Below are 16,070 nucleotides of genomic sequence, written 5' to 3' on the forward strand. Positions count from 1 at the left end.
TAGTCATTTTTTTTCCCTGCCACCTTGTTGGTAAAGTGAGCATGTGCGTGTGTTTGTGTGCATTGTGTGCGTGTGTCAGAGAGAGATATAAGACAGAAAGAGTGTTTGTGTTTAACTAGTAGAGCGATGTTGTTGCACATTGATTTCATCTAATAGCAGCAGCTGTATTCTCCTTTCAATTCATTTCGCCATTTTTGAAACCACAGCTCCCAGTTTGCTCAAATGATTATGCCTTATATATTAACTTAATCATCCTCATATCCTTGCCTACCGAGCATCTGTCCATATTATGCGCCTCTCCAGGTGGTCCAGTGTTAGTCCATTTGGCCAGGCTCCAATCTCCATATCCTTGAATACTACACGCCTCCCACATCCACTCATTGATGCAGCCTCAATCCGTGGAAAGTTTGCATCCCAGTCTGTCCAGAAAACAATTCTGCAAAACAACATAACTGCAAAATTAATTATTTCCCCACATTTGACAACAACAGAGCAGAGATTCACTGATACAGATAACACACACTGCAGGGTAAGTCTCACAGCCAAATATTTCCACTACGCTCATCTGGTGATGAATTATATGAGTAATGTCCTATGCACTGACATAAATAAACAAACTTTCAAACAGAGATGAATATACCAGTGATAAAAAGGCAATAAAAATTACTTAACATGTATACTACCTCATGAATCATGCTACAGTAAATGGGAAACACACACACACACCAGTGAACACTTTAAAAGCATTTTGTATGATAACATTTAATATTTGCTTTACAATAGAGCACACAGACATCTCAAGGCTCTTTGATTATTTATTCTAGTTAATCCTGTCTTTTTCAGAACCTCCCTTCCTAAACCGATACAGTATATTTGGAAGTTTTTAACAATTGGTTAGCCTGCAAAATCTGCTAGACTTTATAAGTTCAAAAAAATCACTTTAGCATCCAGTGAGACCGTTTACAGCGTGACACTCAACTGACTGCCAACATGAGCTGCAGCTTGCGAGCAGAGATACTGAGTCTGTCCTCTCTGTGTGTTGCCCATGGCACTTAATAGGAATTATTTCCAATGTCTGAAATGGGCAACATAAGCCCCCAGACTATGTTCCATTCGTTTCTAGTGCCAAAAAGCATTCTCTAAGCACTAAATGCTACTGGGATCAGTTTGAGACTATTTTGAGCTCATGTTGTCATACTTCAGGCTTCCTCCTTCCCACATGGTGTCTTGAAAGATTGGGGCTGAGCATCAGAGCAGACAGAACTCAAAGGAGGAAGTGCAAATTGATATAAAATGTAAGCATAACACAACAAAACACATCCTTTTTGACATGTTATTAAAAATGTATGCCAGACTATCTCATAGGAATGCACTTCCTTTTTAAAAATGGGTTGATAACTTTATTTAATTCATTTATATACAGATAATCTATTTAATTTATATGTAATTTTAAATGTATTTATCTGATTTTTTCTGTGATTGCTGCACTATTTCTCCTGATTTACTCGTACATAAATGTAATATCATTGGCTGTCCATTTTATTGGACAAATACTTACCCTTGGCCTGGGTCCAGAGCAAGGGCACGAGGGTGCTCCATCCCCCCTGCAATCAGCGTTGTTCTCATTCCTCCATTCAGCTTCGCCACCTCAATCTGATCCAGGTTACTGTCAATCCAGTAAAGGTTTCCAGCAATCCAATCCACTGCCAGTCCCTCAGGAGTGGCCAAACCATGCTGAACTACTACTTCAATCCCAGTAACACCTGCAACAGCAATCACACCAACATCACTAGCACTAGCACAACAGGCCCCAGAGTGTGTAGAATTCATCGCATGAAAGAATTCCACCTTTTGTGCCTTCATTTCCCCAAAATGCTATCAGGAATAGGTAGCAAGCTCAGGAGGAGAGCAAATCGACATTACAGAGAGAAGGCAGCTTTCTCTAGGCTTTCTATTAAACATTCAAACCTTCCCAGACTGTCTATAATCCAGCTGTTTGCAATTATCCTTGGCTGCGGAGAGCTTTATGAAATGCTAACAAAGGGTATGCAGTAGCCCTAGCAGGGCCATGGATACATGCTTTAGGACAGTCTGGTGTGATAAAATCAGCAGGGGGTGTCCATTTAGCGATGGACACCCCCTGCTGAATTAATCACACTAGCCTAAGAACCAGCCGCATTTGTCAACTCCTTCTGAGATTTTGTGTTTCTCTTAAAGACATATAGTATACACACACACACATATACCCTCCCTTCATACAACTAAAGTTATGATACATTGAAGCAATCAGTTCTTCAGTTTGAGGCAGAATAAAATGTGGGGGTTTAGACACTAAGGTATTTTACTTAGGAACTGAACATGTACAGTACCTCCGGTGTCTGAAAGCTTTCCCCTGTAGATCTTGTCCTCCACTACGTCAGTCCAGTATAGCAGGCTGTTATTGAAGTGAAAGTCCAGAGCGATGGTGTTTCTGAGCCCAGGCACTAGCAGACTGTAGTCACGCTTGTGAAGGTCAATCCTTCTGATCTCATGCCGGATGGAAAAGATAATGAATGCTTCAAAGGGATCTGACAGTGTGGAGAGAGACATGTAAACAGCTAAAGCTAATTTTGCTACATCACAGTTGGACAATGATAAATGATAACGAATGTCATGATTTTCTGACTCAACTCTGCTCTGCATATGTTTCTCAAGCTCACCACACAGTATCACACAGATGCTCGTTGTCGTCCGCTGGCTAATGACCCAAATCTGATTGCCTGAAACAATCTAAAAGTGTTTGGCAGGCGAGCTGCTGTAAAGACATTAGATTCTCACTGGAAAGCCCCTGATTGTGTATCCTGCTGTCATTGGATTATTGCTCCTTTTATTGCTTTGCGCTGTGAGCACATCCCCTTCATAAAGCTCAAAATGCCTGTAACTCTGCTATGAATTCATTACCAGCCATGATATCAAATTGGGATATTAGGTTAAATTGGTTGCTTAGGTAGATTTATGCTAGGGTTTTGGGCTATCACTTGCAGTGTTCAGAGTAAAAATTGCCAGCTTTCTAGCTGACTGAAGCAATAATTACACATTGTTACGTATATTGCCAAAACTCTGTTTACATCATTTCTTTGCATTACAATTTGATGTGCCTCCAAATGCAACCAGTTTATGAAGCAGTAGACATCTGAATTGGAAATGTGCACAAACTATGGAAGTACCAGTGCTATGACAGCTCTCTCCATCCAGACCGAGCCTCCAGCCAGGGTAACAGGAGCACTTGACTGTGGTTTTGTGCTGCTCACACCTCTGACTGCACTTCAGGTGTCGGGTGCAGTAGTCCACCACTTCACATGTCTTATTGTCTGCCACCAGGTGGAGACCAGTTGGGCAGGAACACACCACCCCTCTGCTGGGAGCCACACTACACTGATGACTGCAGCCCCCATTCGCCTGTAAGCATTTGTCTGGGGTAAACATATAGGGGAGAAGACACTGTTGAGAAAAAAAAAGCTTAACTTTTATTTAGCAAAGGCGTAAATAAAGCAGGTAAAGTTAGTAAAAGTCAGTAAATCAATCGATCACCCAAACAATCAATTAGCCAATTTATTCAGCAGGTGCAAGCAGACTATAGAATAATATATTAAATACGTTTCACTCTATCATTTCATTAAAGAAAGGCTTCTCTGAAGGTTTCTGCAAAGAAATCATTGAAGCAGGGAAAATTACTTACAGAATATGAACTGCCTATAGATTTGGTCCTTCTATTCCTCATACAGACTTATGTGTGCATCTTATAAATGAAGTTTCTCAATATCATTTGCTTTATCCACAGCGAACTGATTTTCATGTGGTGTTATAAATAGCATTATTTTTTGGCTGCAGTTTCCAACTTCACTTAAATATTCCTGAAGAGGAATTAAGTTCATAATAATTGGACATTTTCCATGGTTAAAGTTTGGTAATTAGCTAAAACTTTGTGAAATACAGTATAATTACTCGGAAGTGCGGAAATATTTGTGAATATGGAGGCATTTGCAAAATCTAAAAGGCAAACTGCTTGCATACAACTAGTATCGTCACAATACATTAAGCATTAAAAGATGACTTTAAGACAAAAGGTTGCTGAATTTACATTTTAAATATAATGAGCTAATGGACATCACTAGCTAAGTGTGACAGTCAGCATTCTGAAATTTTCTGGCACTATTTAAGAAATAAGGCTGAAGTATTATATTAAAGGAACCGGCTTTGTGCGGTGAGAACAGCAAACAAAATGAACCCTGTCTGAGCAGAAGATATCTTTATTACTTATAATGCTTCAAGCTAAGTGAAAACAGAAACTGAGGTACTGTATGTCTTTTCAGAGTTGTGAAAAATACACTTTCTCTTACATACATCTCCCTCATCTGTAATGAAAAGCTCTTTTTTTCTCTCTTGTCCTTGTTTAAAGGAGGAAAACCAAGATTTAAAACCTGGATGAAATGACATTGTCCCAAGGACTCATTGGTTTTCGTGATTAAGATGATCCCCCTCAGCACTGACAAGGATTTAATTTAGTCCATGGGGGGCCCTGAAATTCATGAAGGAGCAGAATCTTTTGCTCCCTGAGGATAAAGCAAAAAAAAAAAAAAAAAACTAGCTGTGCTGGCTCAAATCAACCAGCCCCCGAAGCTACCACTGTACTATATAATTGGGCAATGAGGTGGCAAAACCATGGTGGGTCCATTCGGATTAGAAATGCGCCTTGTTCCTGCACAACGGCAGTAGTCTCCCATGAGCTACTGTTGACAACAAGCTTAAATATACCAAAATGCTTATCTTGTCCTGCTCTAAAGGATTACACATTGGCAATTCTCCTGAGATTATTTCTACAGCGATGGCTACACATCATCAAAGGCAGTTTCAGTCGGCCGCGCACAAGGGTCACGCGCTTGCTCTGGGAGAGAATGTAATACAGGAATGAAAGAAAACCTTTGGGACATTGTGTGCTAACATGAATAGAGTAACTTCAGGGTCTGTTCAGCCATTAGGTGGCAAACTCAATACTGATTGATTCGCTCCAGTGTGTATGAGCTTTGCCACACACCATATAGAGCGTAATTCTATCTAGTAATCATTACTGCTGTAATGTCAGATATGATCTAAAAAGCGTCAGTATATGCTGATATAATGTATGTTGAATCCTTTATTCATTTCAAGCTTTTAGAAATAGAATAATCTACAGAAATATACTGTAGACTGTGCATTTATACTTCACTTGGATCTCTCATAGCTATAAAAATCAAAGAGTCAAAATCAAACTTCTTCACTAGAAAGAATAGTGAAGAATGACATGTAATACTGCATTCATTTATCTAGCAGTTAAGCTTCCACAACGCTGATTTATAGTCTTGTATTAAAAAAAAAAATACAAAAGCTAAAGGTGTACAGAGTTCCAAATCCATTCAAGCCCGAAAGGCTTACAGACATTTACCACAAAATGAGCCTTCATCTGATTGGTCGGCGCAGTCGCTCCTCCCGTCGCAGATCTGGTGAGCGTGAAGGCAGGTGGATGTGTCATTTGCGCAGGGTTGTGTGGGGGGGTCACACAAGGATGAGGTGCATGACTCTTCGTCTGAGCGATCCTCACAGTCGTTGTCACCATCACAAACCCAGTTCTTACTGATGCACTTGCCTAGAGGCAAAACCGAGGAATACATCAAGCTGTCAAATCTAATTGGGTATTTTCAGGTAAGCATATTGATATGCCCAAAAGGAATAAAAGCATGCAATTCAAAAAAATGCAGTGAAGCATGGAATATACAAGTTCTCAACTGATTACACTGATCACAGCTTCAGAATGAACATAGTAAAATTTTATATATTGTACTTACACAGAAAATAGTAAACTTTAACATATTCTAATTAAACAGGAAGCTGTGCAATTAGATGGATGAAATCAATTTCAGACCTGGTAGGGCAAGTTTGGTATTGTAAAAAATGCATGTCTTTATGATCATACTAAAATATTTTCCAGTGTGATGCAGAGCTCTAGCAAATCTGCAGCACAATTAATATTACTGTCCTAGTGATCTAGGCAAAGTGTAGGGCATTACATGACAACAATCAGAACAGAAAAGAACAAAACATTTAATGAGTTATGTTCTTTTATCATGCTGCTCACTGATGTCTGATTTTGATGCAACACTCATGAAGTGGAATTTCAAACAGCCTCACTGCGACTAATTTCCTTTGAACATGGTGTCGGGCAAAATGCCTTGCTATGCATGCCAAGTTCCAGAGCTGACAGATACATACATATATAGATAAATAGCTAAATAAATAAACTTATTTTTGCATTTTTAGCCTTTGACTTTTCATGCTAGCTTCCTTTTTTAGGCTCGAGGGAGAGAATGTGCTGCTCACAGCATGCAGAACGCCTTTGTTGCACTGTATATCGAAAGAGGCTATGTGGAGTACTGCACCAGTAAAAGGTCACGGATTCTCCTTACACTACTACTGACCTGAGGTTTTGCAAGTGAACTTGGCTTGGGGGTCGCACATCCTTTTGATGCCTTGACAATTGCTCTCGTCACTGCTGTCTTCGCAATCTTTGTCTCCATCACAGCGCCAACGCTCAGGGATACATGTGCCATCAGCACGGCAGTGAAACTCCTCACTGCTGCATTCCACGGGGGGCAACACTGAGGGGAAATCATACGCAATGCACTGTTATTCTGTACTATTAATTAACACAACTTACATGTTATTGCAACATAGTGTTGTTTCGCTGTTTTTCTTGAATACTGTTTTCTTGGTGTGTTTTTTTTTTTATCGTCGGTCGTCCATCATTGATTCGCTTGCTGCACTGATAATCAACAGGTGCGAAAACACCCCTGCTAAAGCGTGTGTAAACATTTAACAAGTGAATTACTAAACACCAGTTTGCACTGTGCAGCTTCTTAATTGTCTCTTTCAGAGACAGGTGGTAAGTTAAACTAGACTGCATGACAGTGGCAGGCTGATTTGCTTAAGGCTTGATCGTGTGTCTTCGGCACTTTACAGATCCAGAGTAAGGGCTACACGCTCATCAGGGCCCTTCAGTGAGAAACAGTAAGCTGGGCAGCCCCTGGAGACAGATAGACACTGAAGGCCTTCTCCAGGAGCTGATTTGATGAATGGCTTCCTCATTTCTGTGACAAGCTAGTGAGCTGAAAGCATTGCGTGGCCCAATCTCGGCTTTCAGAGGTAATTACAAGAGATTAAAAGATTCAAATCTGCAGGGCCATTCTCCAGTGAGCACAGATAAGATCAGATCTGCTGAGTAGTGAGAGAGAGAGAGAGAGAGAGAGAGAGAGAGAGAGAGAGAGAGAGAAAGTTTCAAACTTATGTTCAGCAAATTGGGGACATTGCACTAAGCCAATTATGAGCAGCTGACGTGATGGTTATCTTCCTCCTCTTCATGTTCATTTGCTAATCAGCTGTTTTTACGCAGACGCTGTGGTAATGGAACATTTCATAAGCTCGTTAAGCTATTCATATATGTTTTAAAGTCCGGGAAAATGCACCATCTACGTTTGACGATTACTCTCGTTAATGCGTAAAGCAAACCATACACATTTATAATGTCAGAATAGTGGAAGGAATAGAAAAATGGTGTCTTACCAGCACCAGAGCCTGTACAGGTCACATTTTCATCACTGAAGTCGCCGCAGTCATTGTCTCCATCACAGGCCCAGTGTTCAGGAATACACTTGCCAGTAAAACACTGGAACTGACCAGTGGAGCAGGCACGGGCACACAGTTCCTCATCACTCTTATCCCCACAGTCATCATCTACTCACACAGGGGGCACAAAGTGACAGTGACTGGAACTGATTATAAAATAGTGGCAAGGAGTTCTGTGCCTCTCCTCACCAAAATATTGCTTCCATATCACGGTTTGACCTTATGCTAAGATCTAGGGCAAAAAATGAAAGTGACAAAAGTAGAAATGACAAAAAAAATAAGAATGGAATCTAAGTTGATGTGTAGTATCTTTAAAGATATCTGACTTATATGGAAGTCAGCGATTCGCAAGTTCAACTAGTTTATTGGAGCAATGAGTGGAAGTTTCCCCTACATACAAACTGTACACACAAATTCCACATTGTCATATGTCATTCTATAGACTCACCAGAATCACAGCGCCACTTGATGCTGATACACCTTCCGTTTGCACAGCTAAACTGGGTAAGCGGCTCACACGTGGGAAAGGCTGTGGGCAGACACAGAAACCATGGGGACTGTGCACTCCAAAGACACAGATGCTCCAAACCCAACCCAATATATCACTGTCTCTTTGATGCACCGGAGCAGAAAGACCATTTTTCATTTTACATTTACCTTTGAAATATTGCAAAAGAAGTTTGGTATGACATTGATTGTACTGTCATGCTAATAAATTAAATTCTGAGGAGTTTTTTTTGTCCTCAGTAAATCTGGTAGTCCTTGCAAATATGGGGAGATGGACTTTTGCTAGAGCACTGCCTACAATGCAATAAAAATAGCAGAAAAATTGCGAGGAAAAGAAAGAAAAAAAAAAAACATCCTGCAGTTGTCTGCAGTCATACAGTTTTTTTTTTTCCCCTACAGTAAGCTCTGTGCACCCTGAAGGTCATACAAAATGTCAAAGTGAATTATTGGTGTTTTCTCTCTGAGGTTAATGAAAAATAAGTCATGAACAACTGGGAAAACAGAGCTTGCTTTTGCTGTGTAAAATAGTGAGGCAATAAGAAGGTGCCTAAAGGCAATATAATGGCAACAGTCAAATTTCATATAGCATCTTCAAGAAACTACTGTATATAGATAACTCCCCCTATAGTTACACACTTGCCCCGTTCAGATATTCATTACCACCACAAAACGTTATCTCATTTACACTGATTATCCATAAACTGGTGACAGGCTCATCTACGACAGGCTCATCTATGCTCTCAAATGGTTTTTTTATAAAATTAGCACAAATCAATAAAAAATAATCTGGCCACAACACAGAGGCACCAGAACAGCCTGTGGTGCACAAGAGCCCAAGACCTCAACCCCGGTCCAAGCTTTCCAGATCCCAGTTTAATTAAGTTCGAGCCATGGAGGCCTCACCCTGCAACCCACAGCATTTAAAGGATCTGACATCCTGATGACAGACAACACAGAACCTACACAATACTGGGCATAACGTTTTGAGTTACACATCTTTGACTTGGCAGTTAAAGATCACATTTTATAGCAAAATGCGACACACTGGGAGAAGAAAACATTTGCAGTGATCCTTCCTGTCATGTTACTGCATACTGTCCATGTCTGTAGAACCAGGAGACTAAGCAAACTACACAGACAGAAAAGGAGGTAAACGTCAAACCCCTAACCCTGAAGGTGCCAAGGCAACAGTGCTTTAAGCACTAAGCACCCTACTACTATGATTACAATACTGTATATACAGTACAGTACTGTGCAGAGGTCTTGAGCCACCCCACATTACTTCATATTTTGCTACCAAAAAGGCCAGACTTTCTTCTATTTTATTTTTAATATGGTCTTGAGGAATAGGACATTTTTGGCTCTCATTTTCAGTCCAGTCCCTGTACCTTACCAGTGACCTAGTGTATAAATCATTCAAGCATAAAAAACATGAACCAGTAAGAAACAGGTGCAGATGATGACAGATGTTTAGGGCAGTGATTAGTATACTAGTGATGCTGAATGCTAAGCAGTTGGAACAGACAAAAGGGGAGGTGAGATTGCTGTTGAGGTTGTTACATAAACAACCAATTTATAAATTGTATCTTTAGGCACTTTGCAGTCTGATCAAATTAAGCATTTGTTCTAATTAATTTAATCTACATTATTTAATTTAATGTAATATGAAGAAATGATAGAGGTCTCAAGACTTTGCCCATTACCGGCCAATACTTCATTAGGTACACATGCTCAACTGCACATTAACACAAATATCTAATCATCCAATCACTTGACAACAGCTTAACTCATGCACAGCCATCGTTGGGGTTAAAATGTCCAGTGAGCAGCAGTCCTCTGAGTGAAAATGCCTTGTTGACGGCAGAGGTCAGAGGAGAATGGCCAGACTGGTTTGAGCTGATAAAACGGGAACAGTAACTCAAATAACATCTTGTTACAACTGATTTATGCTGAAGAGCATCTCTGAATGCACAACACTCTTGAAACAGATGGGCTACAGCAGCAGAAGACATTTGAATGGTGAATTTGGCATAAACAACCTGAAATCATGGATCCATACTGCTTTGTATCAATGGTTCAGGCTGCTGGTGGTGTAATGCTGGCAGAAATATTTTCTTGGCACACTTGTGTCTATTTGTACCAACTGAGCATCGTTTAAATGCCACAGCCTGCCTGAATATTGTTGCTGACCAGGTACTGTATGTCCCTTTATAATCAGCTGGATAATACAAGGTGCCACAAAACTCAAATAATCTCATTTAGGAATACAAGTTGTTTTTGGCAACAACTTGCATTTCTAATTGAAATGATTGATGCAACTGTAATGCAACAACAAAAAAAAATTATTCTGATGTTTTATTTTAGCATGTTTTTTATATTCTGTATAGCAGGGATAAAATGACGCTTTGTAACAAACAAACAACCCCAAAAAAAATCCATAACAAGCTGTCAAAGTGATGTGTTTTTAATTTGAGTGCACAAGCTGAAGCATAAACAGTACATGTCTCTCTGCTGGGTGCTTTGGACTCTGTGGCATACCATTTAGCCAGACATATCAACAGTTTGACACTGTAGATAATGAACACTTCGGTAATTAGTCAGCATCTGCTTGTTTATCTGTACAGTATAACCATGGACCATGACTCTCCATTGGGAAAAGCACACAAAACCAGTCATTCAGTTAGTGTTCAATATATCACAACCTATCAATAAGAGGACAAGCCTATCCATGCTACTATGCCTTTACCACTCATCTAGCTGTTGATGATCTAAACTGTGAATGTCTAATTTGTTTTTACATAAAGGTATGGAATATTTGTTTAATTATTGTTCTTGCAATTATTTTCATTTTAGATAGATTGTTTTTGTCACGCTACAGTTACATTTGTTAACGGTATAATCACTTAGTGTAAGATGAGAGTAGTGTCATTATCTGGCACTTATCCTGTGATCTGGTCTATGACTAATGTTTGTTACTGACAGTATCCGTAGTGCTAATTACACTGTTATGTTTATTTCTGCATAATAATGGAGGTTTATGAAAATGACATAAAATCCGTAATCAAGTTTTTTGGACTCAAAGTCGTTGACAGGAACAATTAATCAAACAACAGCTTGAATTGTAGCTGCTTTGCAGCAACAGTTTCCACCTTTAAAGCAACATACAGGTAACAAGCTAACAAACAAACAAAAAGAAACTAAAATGTGCTAATAAGTTGTTGGGCGACCACTAAGCAATGCCCTGAGGATGAGGATTCTGTCATCATAAAAAAGACCAGTTACATCAGGATAGAAATATCCTCATAGAATAAAGTGGATGCAAACCACTCCAGCAAATCCCCTCCGCAGCATAACAGAGCTACTGGTGTTCCCTTCACCATCACCCATCTGTTCAAAGCATGAAAATGTGATGCTGCTCACTAAATTTAGATCTGTAAGGTTGATCTTGTCTGGGAAAAGATTCCTTATGGGGCATTGTTATGTCTCACGCTCCTCTAGCACAATCACAAGACAATCAAGCGAGAGAAAGTCTTAAAGAATCCAACTGAGTGTAAAGTGCTGGTAAAAAACTAGGGAGAGATATAGAGAGTGGGGGGAGGAGAGAGAGAGAGAGAGAGAGAGAGAGAGAGAGAGAGAGATTAGTTTCTAAAGGCAACAAGATTGCACTTTGGACAACTCATTTCATAAAGGAAAAAAAGAAAAGAAAAAAAACACTGCTGCAAAGTCATGTCAAAACATTTCTCCACAAGACTGTAACTAACAGAACCACTCAAATGATTTTTTTTTTTTTTTTTTTTTACAGTCCAATGATTTGGATGATTGCCTTGTTTTATTTATTTATTTATTTATTGGAAAGCTTGTACATTAGCTCATTTATGTAGTTATTAACCAATCAAGTGGCAGCAATACAAAGCATAAATCTATGCAGATAAGGGTAAAGAGCTTCAGCTGTTCAAATCTGTGATCCTAACAGTCAAATATTCCTTCCAAATAAACTTGTTGGAATATTTTAGATGTTCACTCATGACATTCACAAGTAGGTTTTTGTCCCCTTTAATTTGCTCATCTGCCAATTCCCACCTACTACCCAGCTATCCTCTATCATCTGACAGCTATCAATCAGGGAGGGCGAAGGCTAACACATGCTTCCTCAGAGGAACCTAAAGTCCGCCAGTCAGATCGATTCAAACTGCTGAAGTAACACAGCATAACGTAGTCGGAGTAAAGTGTTTGTGTGCCCTGTGCCCTGCTCACAGACACCTGATTGGCTAATGTCACTGTGATTTGCATAGGAGAGTAAGCAGAAAAAAATGTATCTAGTGTGTGACATCTGTACAATAGTGATGGGAAGTTTAAATAATTTTAAAGACCTGGTCCTTTAAATCTCATTTATCAAAATGAATGAATCTTTTTTTTTTTTTTTTTAGTTATTTAGTTCATTTTGTTCTTTTGATCAGAAATAAAAATAAAATGTTACATTTTCCATAAACATTACATTCCAGCACGTCTACAAACACAAATTTTGGCTATAGTTCCAGTAATAAAAATATTACAATGCAGCTAAGGACATATTATAGTAAACAGAAAGAGTAGCTCACCTCTCATATCTTCTGGTCCGAATGGTCTTGTTACTCTCATAGGCGCTATGCAGTGCATTACACAGGAAACAGAATTGAACATTTTTTCTAGTCTTCTAGTCCAAGTTGTTCATTCTTTTAAATCTATTGCACTGCATAGCGCCTTTGGAAGTCACATGACAAAAGAACAAAAATTGAATGTAAAAAAATGTAATTAAATAATTCGGACTAGAAGACTCAAAGGTAACTCCTGTTTCCTGTACATACTCTACAGAAGTTTTGCGATGCTTTGCGATGTGTGCCCAGTAGAAACTGAACGAATCTCTCTCTGAGACTATTTGTTTTTTTGAGTCACATTAAATATTTGTTCAAAAACTACGAATCGTTCATGCACGACCTATCACTAGTGTGGAAACAATTTAGATGGATACTTACAGCAACTCAAATAACCACTGTTTACAAAAAAAGGGAGCAGAAAACCAAAACTGAGACCTTAAACCTAGGCAATGGCAGATTAGTGAAAGACCATTTGATGTTTTAGAGCCTTTAGCTTAGGCCTTACAAAACCTTCTGTTTTAAGGCAGTTTCTTTATTCTGATGCTTGACATTAAAACGAGCATATGATAGATAGATAGATAGATAGATAGATAGATAGATAGATAGATAGATAGATAAGGTCTATCATAATAATAAGGTCTAACATTTTTTCAAAGCAGATAGTCATTCAAATAGTTTCTATTTAACTGAACACTTTTCCATCTGTAAGTATCCCACGCAAATTCTTATTGTCAGTTAATTTAAAATAAGAAAACAAAGAGAACATAATATCTAAATGACTGGCAAACACTCAAAAGTTCATAAATGTTGAACCACACACCAAAAATATGTAGATTACAGAAAAAGTCTGGACATTTGATGGATAATGAATAAGCATCAGGCTGAAATCCCTGAGCCATTGTGCTTCAGGTGTTTGATCCGCAGTGCAGCAACAGCAGTAAAGCTCCAGCCATGCAGTAAAACTCACAGGCTACAATGTGTCGGAGAATATGCTTCTTTCAGCTCAGCTTGATTATGATTAAGTGAAGCCAAGCATGCACTTTAATTACTGCTTACACCGACTTGGTTTGTGTGGGAGAGTGCTCAGACAGCTTAAGACGCAGCAGTGGTAACAGGCACAATTGCACTCACGGCAATTTGCTTCACTTGGTAAGGAAGATTTTAGAAAGCAGCATGTTTACCCTCTAAGGTGAAAAGGAACACAGGTAGGCCATTTAAAGGTCTTCGCAGGTACACAGTATTCCCAGGATTTTGCAGGTACTACCTCTGTGAGTTAGTATAATAAGATGTCTGTGCCCTTTAGAAATGACTGTGCATGTTTATTCAGTCAGAAAGGACAGATAGGTGTCTGGCTGATTTTAATGCTGATGTCGCAGACGATTGCATTCATATACCTAATACGAGTTTATCTCATGAGGCATTAGCGGATGATGTCTTCACTGAAGGACACAACCTAATAACCTTAGTCTCAAGCATATTGTTGGCGGATAGAATACAAGGTGTCAAGGTAAAAAGACAGACGTTGAAACACTACGCTATACAGCATTCTATGAGCCTGATTGAGAGAATCATTCAATACTTACTAGATTAAAAAGAAACTCTTTTTTGTGGACTCTTTTTTGTCCACTCTCCCTCGTTATCTTTTTCGAAGTAATGATATTCGCTTTGTGCATGATAACCAGCAAATGAGATAAAATTATTCATGGTGTTTTATACTGCCGTACACTGAACGGCATTTAAAATCACTAAATAAATACTGAAAATAATACACTGTAGTCATCTCCTGTTGCAAGATGACAGTACACAAATTATATAGATATTTAAAATGAACATAAAAAAAAACCATTTGATGTATCTTAACAACTGAAGCTTTCAACAGCCTTTTGAGAAGGCCCTACAGCTCATTTACACTGCAGATCACAAGGCCAGCTTTACAAAATCAGCTATGGGAAGTTCACAGTGGACACGTACTTATATCACTTCCTTTGAAAAGCCTGGTTTATTTGCCTTCATCTGCACTACAGGTCGGGGATGTGGTTGTGGTAACCTCAGATCATAGACTCACAGGGATTTGTATTACCACCTTAGGCTTAAATAGGCCCTGAATCTGAGTTTAGTTCCTATTTCCCTTACTGCCTCTACAAGCAAAGACTCCGAGGCTGGCGGAATCTGCTTGGTTACCATGTTCTGAATACTGATATGCTGCTCTTCCCTGAGAGAAAAATCCAGGAGACAGCTGCAGCTACGGTGTGTGAATCAAGCTCAGCAGCTAAATCAGCTAAGACTGATAGTACTTCATCGGTTCTAATGCAAAAATCTCAATTTCCACAAAGTAAGCAGGACGTCGATAACTTACCACAGGAAGTGGACTCATCTGACATGTCGCCGCAATCATCATCACGGTCACAGCGCCAAGATTCGGGTATACAGCGACCACTTGCACAGGAGAACTGTCCGGTCTGACACTGTTCTGCTGTATAAGCACAGCAAATCATTTAATTAGACATGTTTACATCTTCCGTTACATACCTAAGCAACACTTGCACAAATTGAGGGGGTGTAAGATGGGAATGGTTAAGGTTTCCATTCGCAGGCAATTAGCAAAAGAAATTGTGAAGTGATGAGATGACAGGATTGGCCTCAATGGGTGTGCCTGATGTTTTAACACTAAAGAGCTAAGTTGTACTGGAGCCATGACAGAGTGTTGACATGATAGACTTTATCACACCTGTCTCAGACTTTCATTGATTTTACAGCACTTATGAGCTCAGGGTGTTATAGCTGGCAATAAGACAGTTTTTACTGCGGTATGTAAAATGCAGGTTCAGAGATAAGTGATTCTGATGTACTCTTAGTAATGAAAAAGCTGCATTAAATCCAGAGCTCATACTTTGACAAAATTACAAAGGACACAGGTTTGAATTGGCATTTTTCAGCAAGCAATCTTTTAACATATGCATATGATAATTTATACATATGCTGATTAGCATACACTTTCTACAGTATGTAATATATGCTACGGCATGCTATCCGCTACAGAATGTGGGAAATACTGTACGTCATTACTGTACATACTAACATTGTGAAAGGAAAGTCAGAGATTTAAATTGGCTATGTTATAGAATATGCATCAGATTTATTTTTATTAGTTAACAGACTGACATTAAAACATGCCACTTATTCACATTCATTTTCATTTCAAGTCCATTTACACTAAGTGCAGTAAAATCACAC

At 39.1% G+C, this 16,070-nt stretch overlaps 1 protein-coding gene across 1 annotated transcript in view; it reads right to left on the reverse strand.

Annotated features, from left to right (window-relative positions):
- lrp1bb (low density lipoprotein receptor-related protein 1Bb) overlaps positions 1–16,070 on the reverse strand; it is a 339,963-nt gene that overhangs the window by 124,967 nt on the left and 198,926 nt on the right. Inside the window, exons 17-25 of the mRNA XM_053496592.1 lie at positions 15,193–15,309; positions 8,144–8,224; positions 7,633–7,803; positions 6,492–6,671; positions 5,462–5,662; positions 3,207–3,452; positions 2,370–2,567; positions 1,559–1,763; positions 272–436 (exon numbers count right to left, since the gene is read on the reverse strand). Coding sequence (XP_053352567.1) covers positions 272–436; positions 1,559–1,763; positions 2,370–2,567; positions 3,207–3,452; positions 5,462–5,662; positions 6,492–6,671; positions 7,633–7,803; positions 8,144–8,224; positions 15,193–15,309 — 1,564 coding nt within the window. The remainder of the gene's footprint in view (positions 1–271; positions 437–1,558; positions 1,764–2,369; positions 2,568–3,206; positions 3,453–5,461; positions 5,663–6,491; positions 6,672–7,632; positions 7,804–8,143; positions 8,225–15,192; positions 15,310–16,070) is intronic.

This window comes from Clarias gariepinus, chromosome 5, assembly GCF_024256425.1.
Source record: "Clarias gariepinus isolate MV-2021 ecotype Netherlands chromosome 5, CGAR_prim_01v2, whole genome shotgun sequence".
NCBI lineage: Eukaryota > Metazoa > Chordata > Actinopteri > Siluriformes > Clariidae > Clarias > Clarias gariepinus.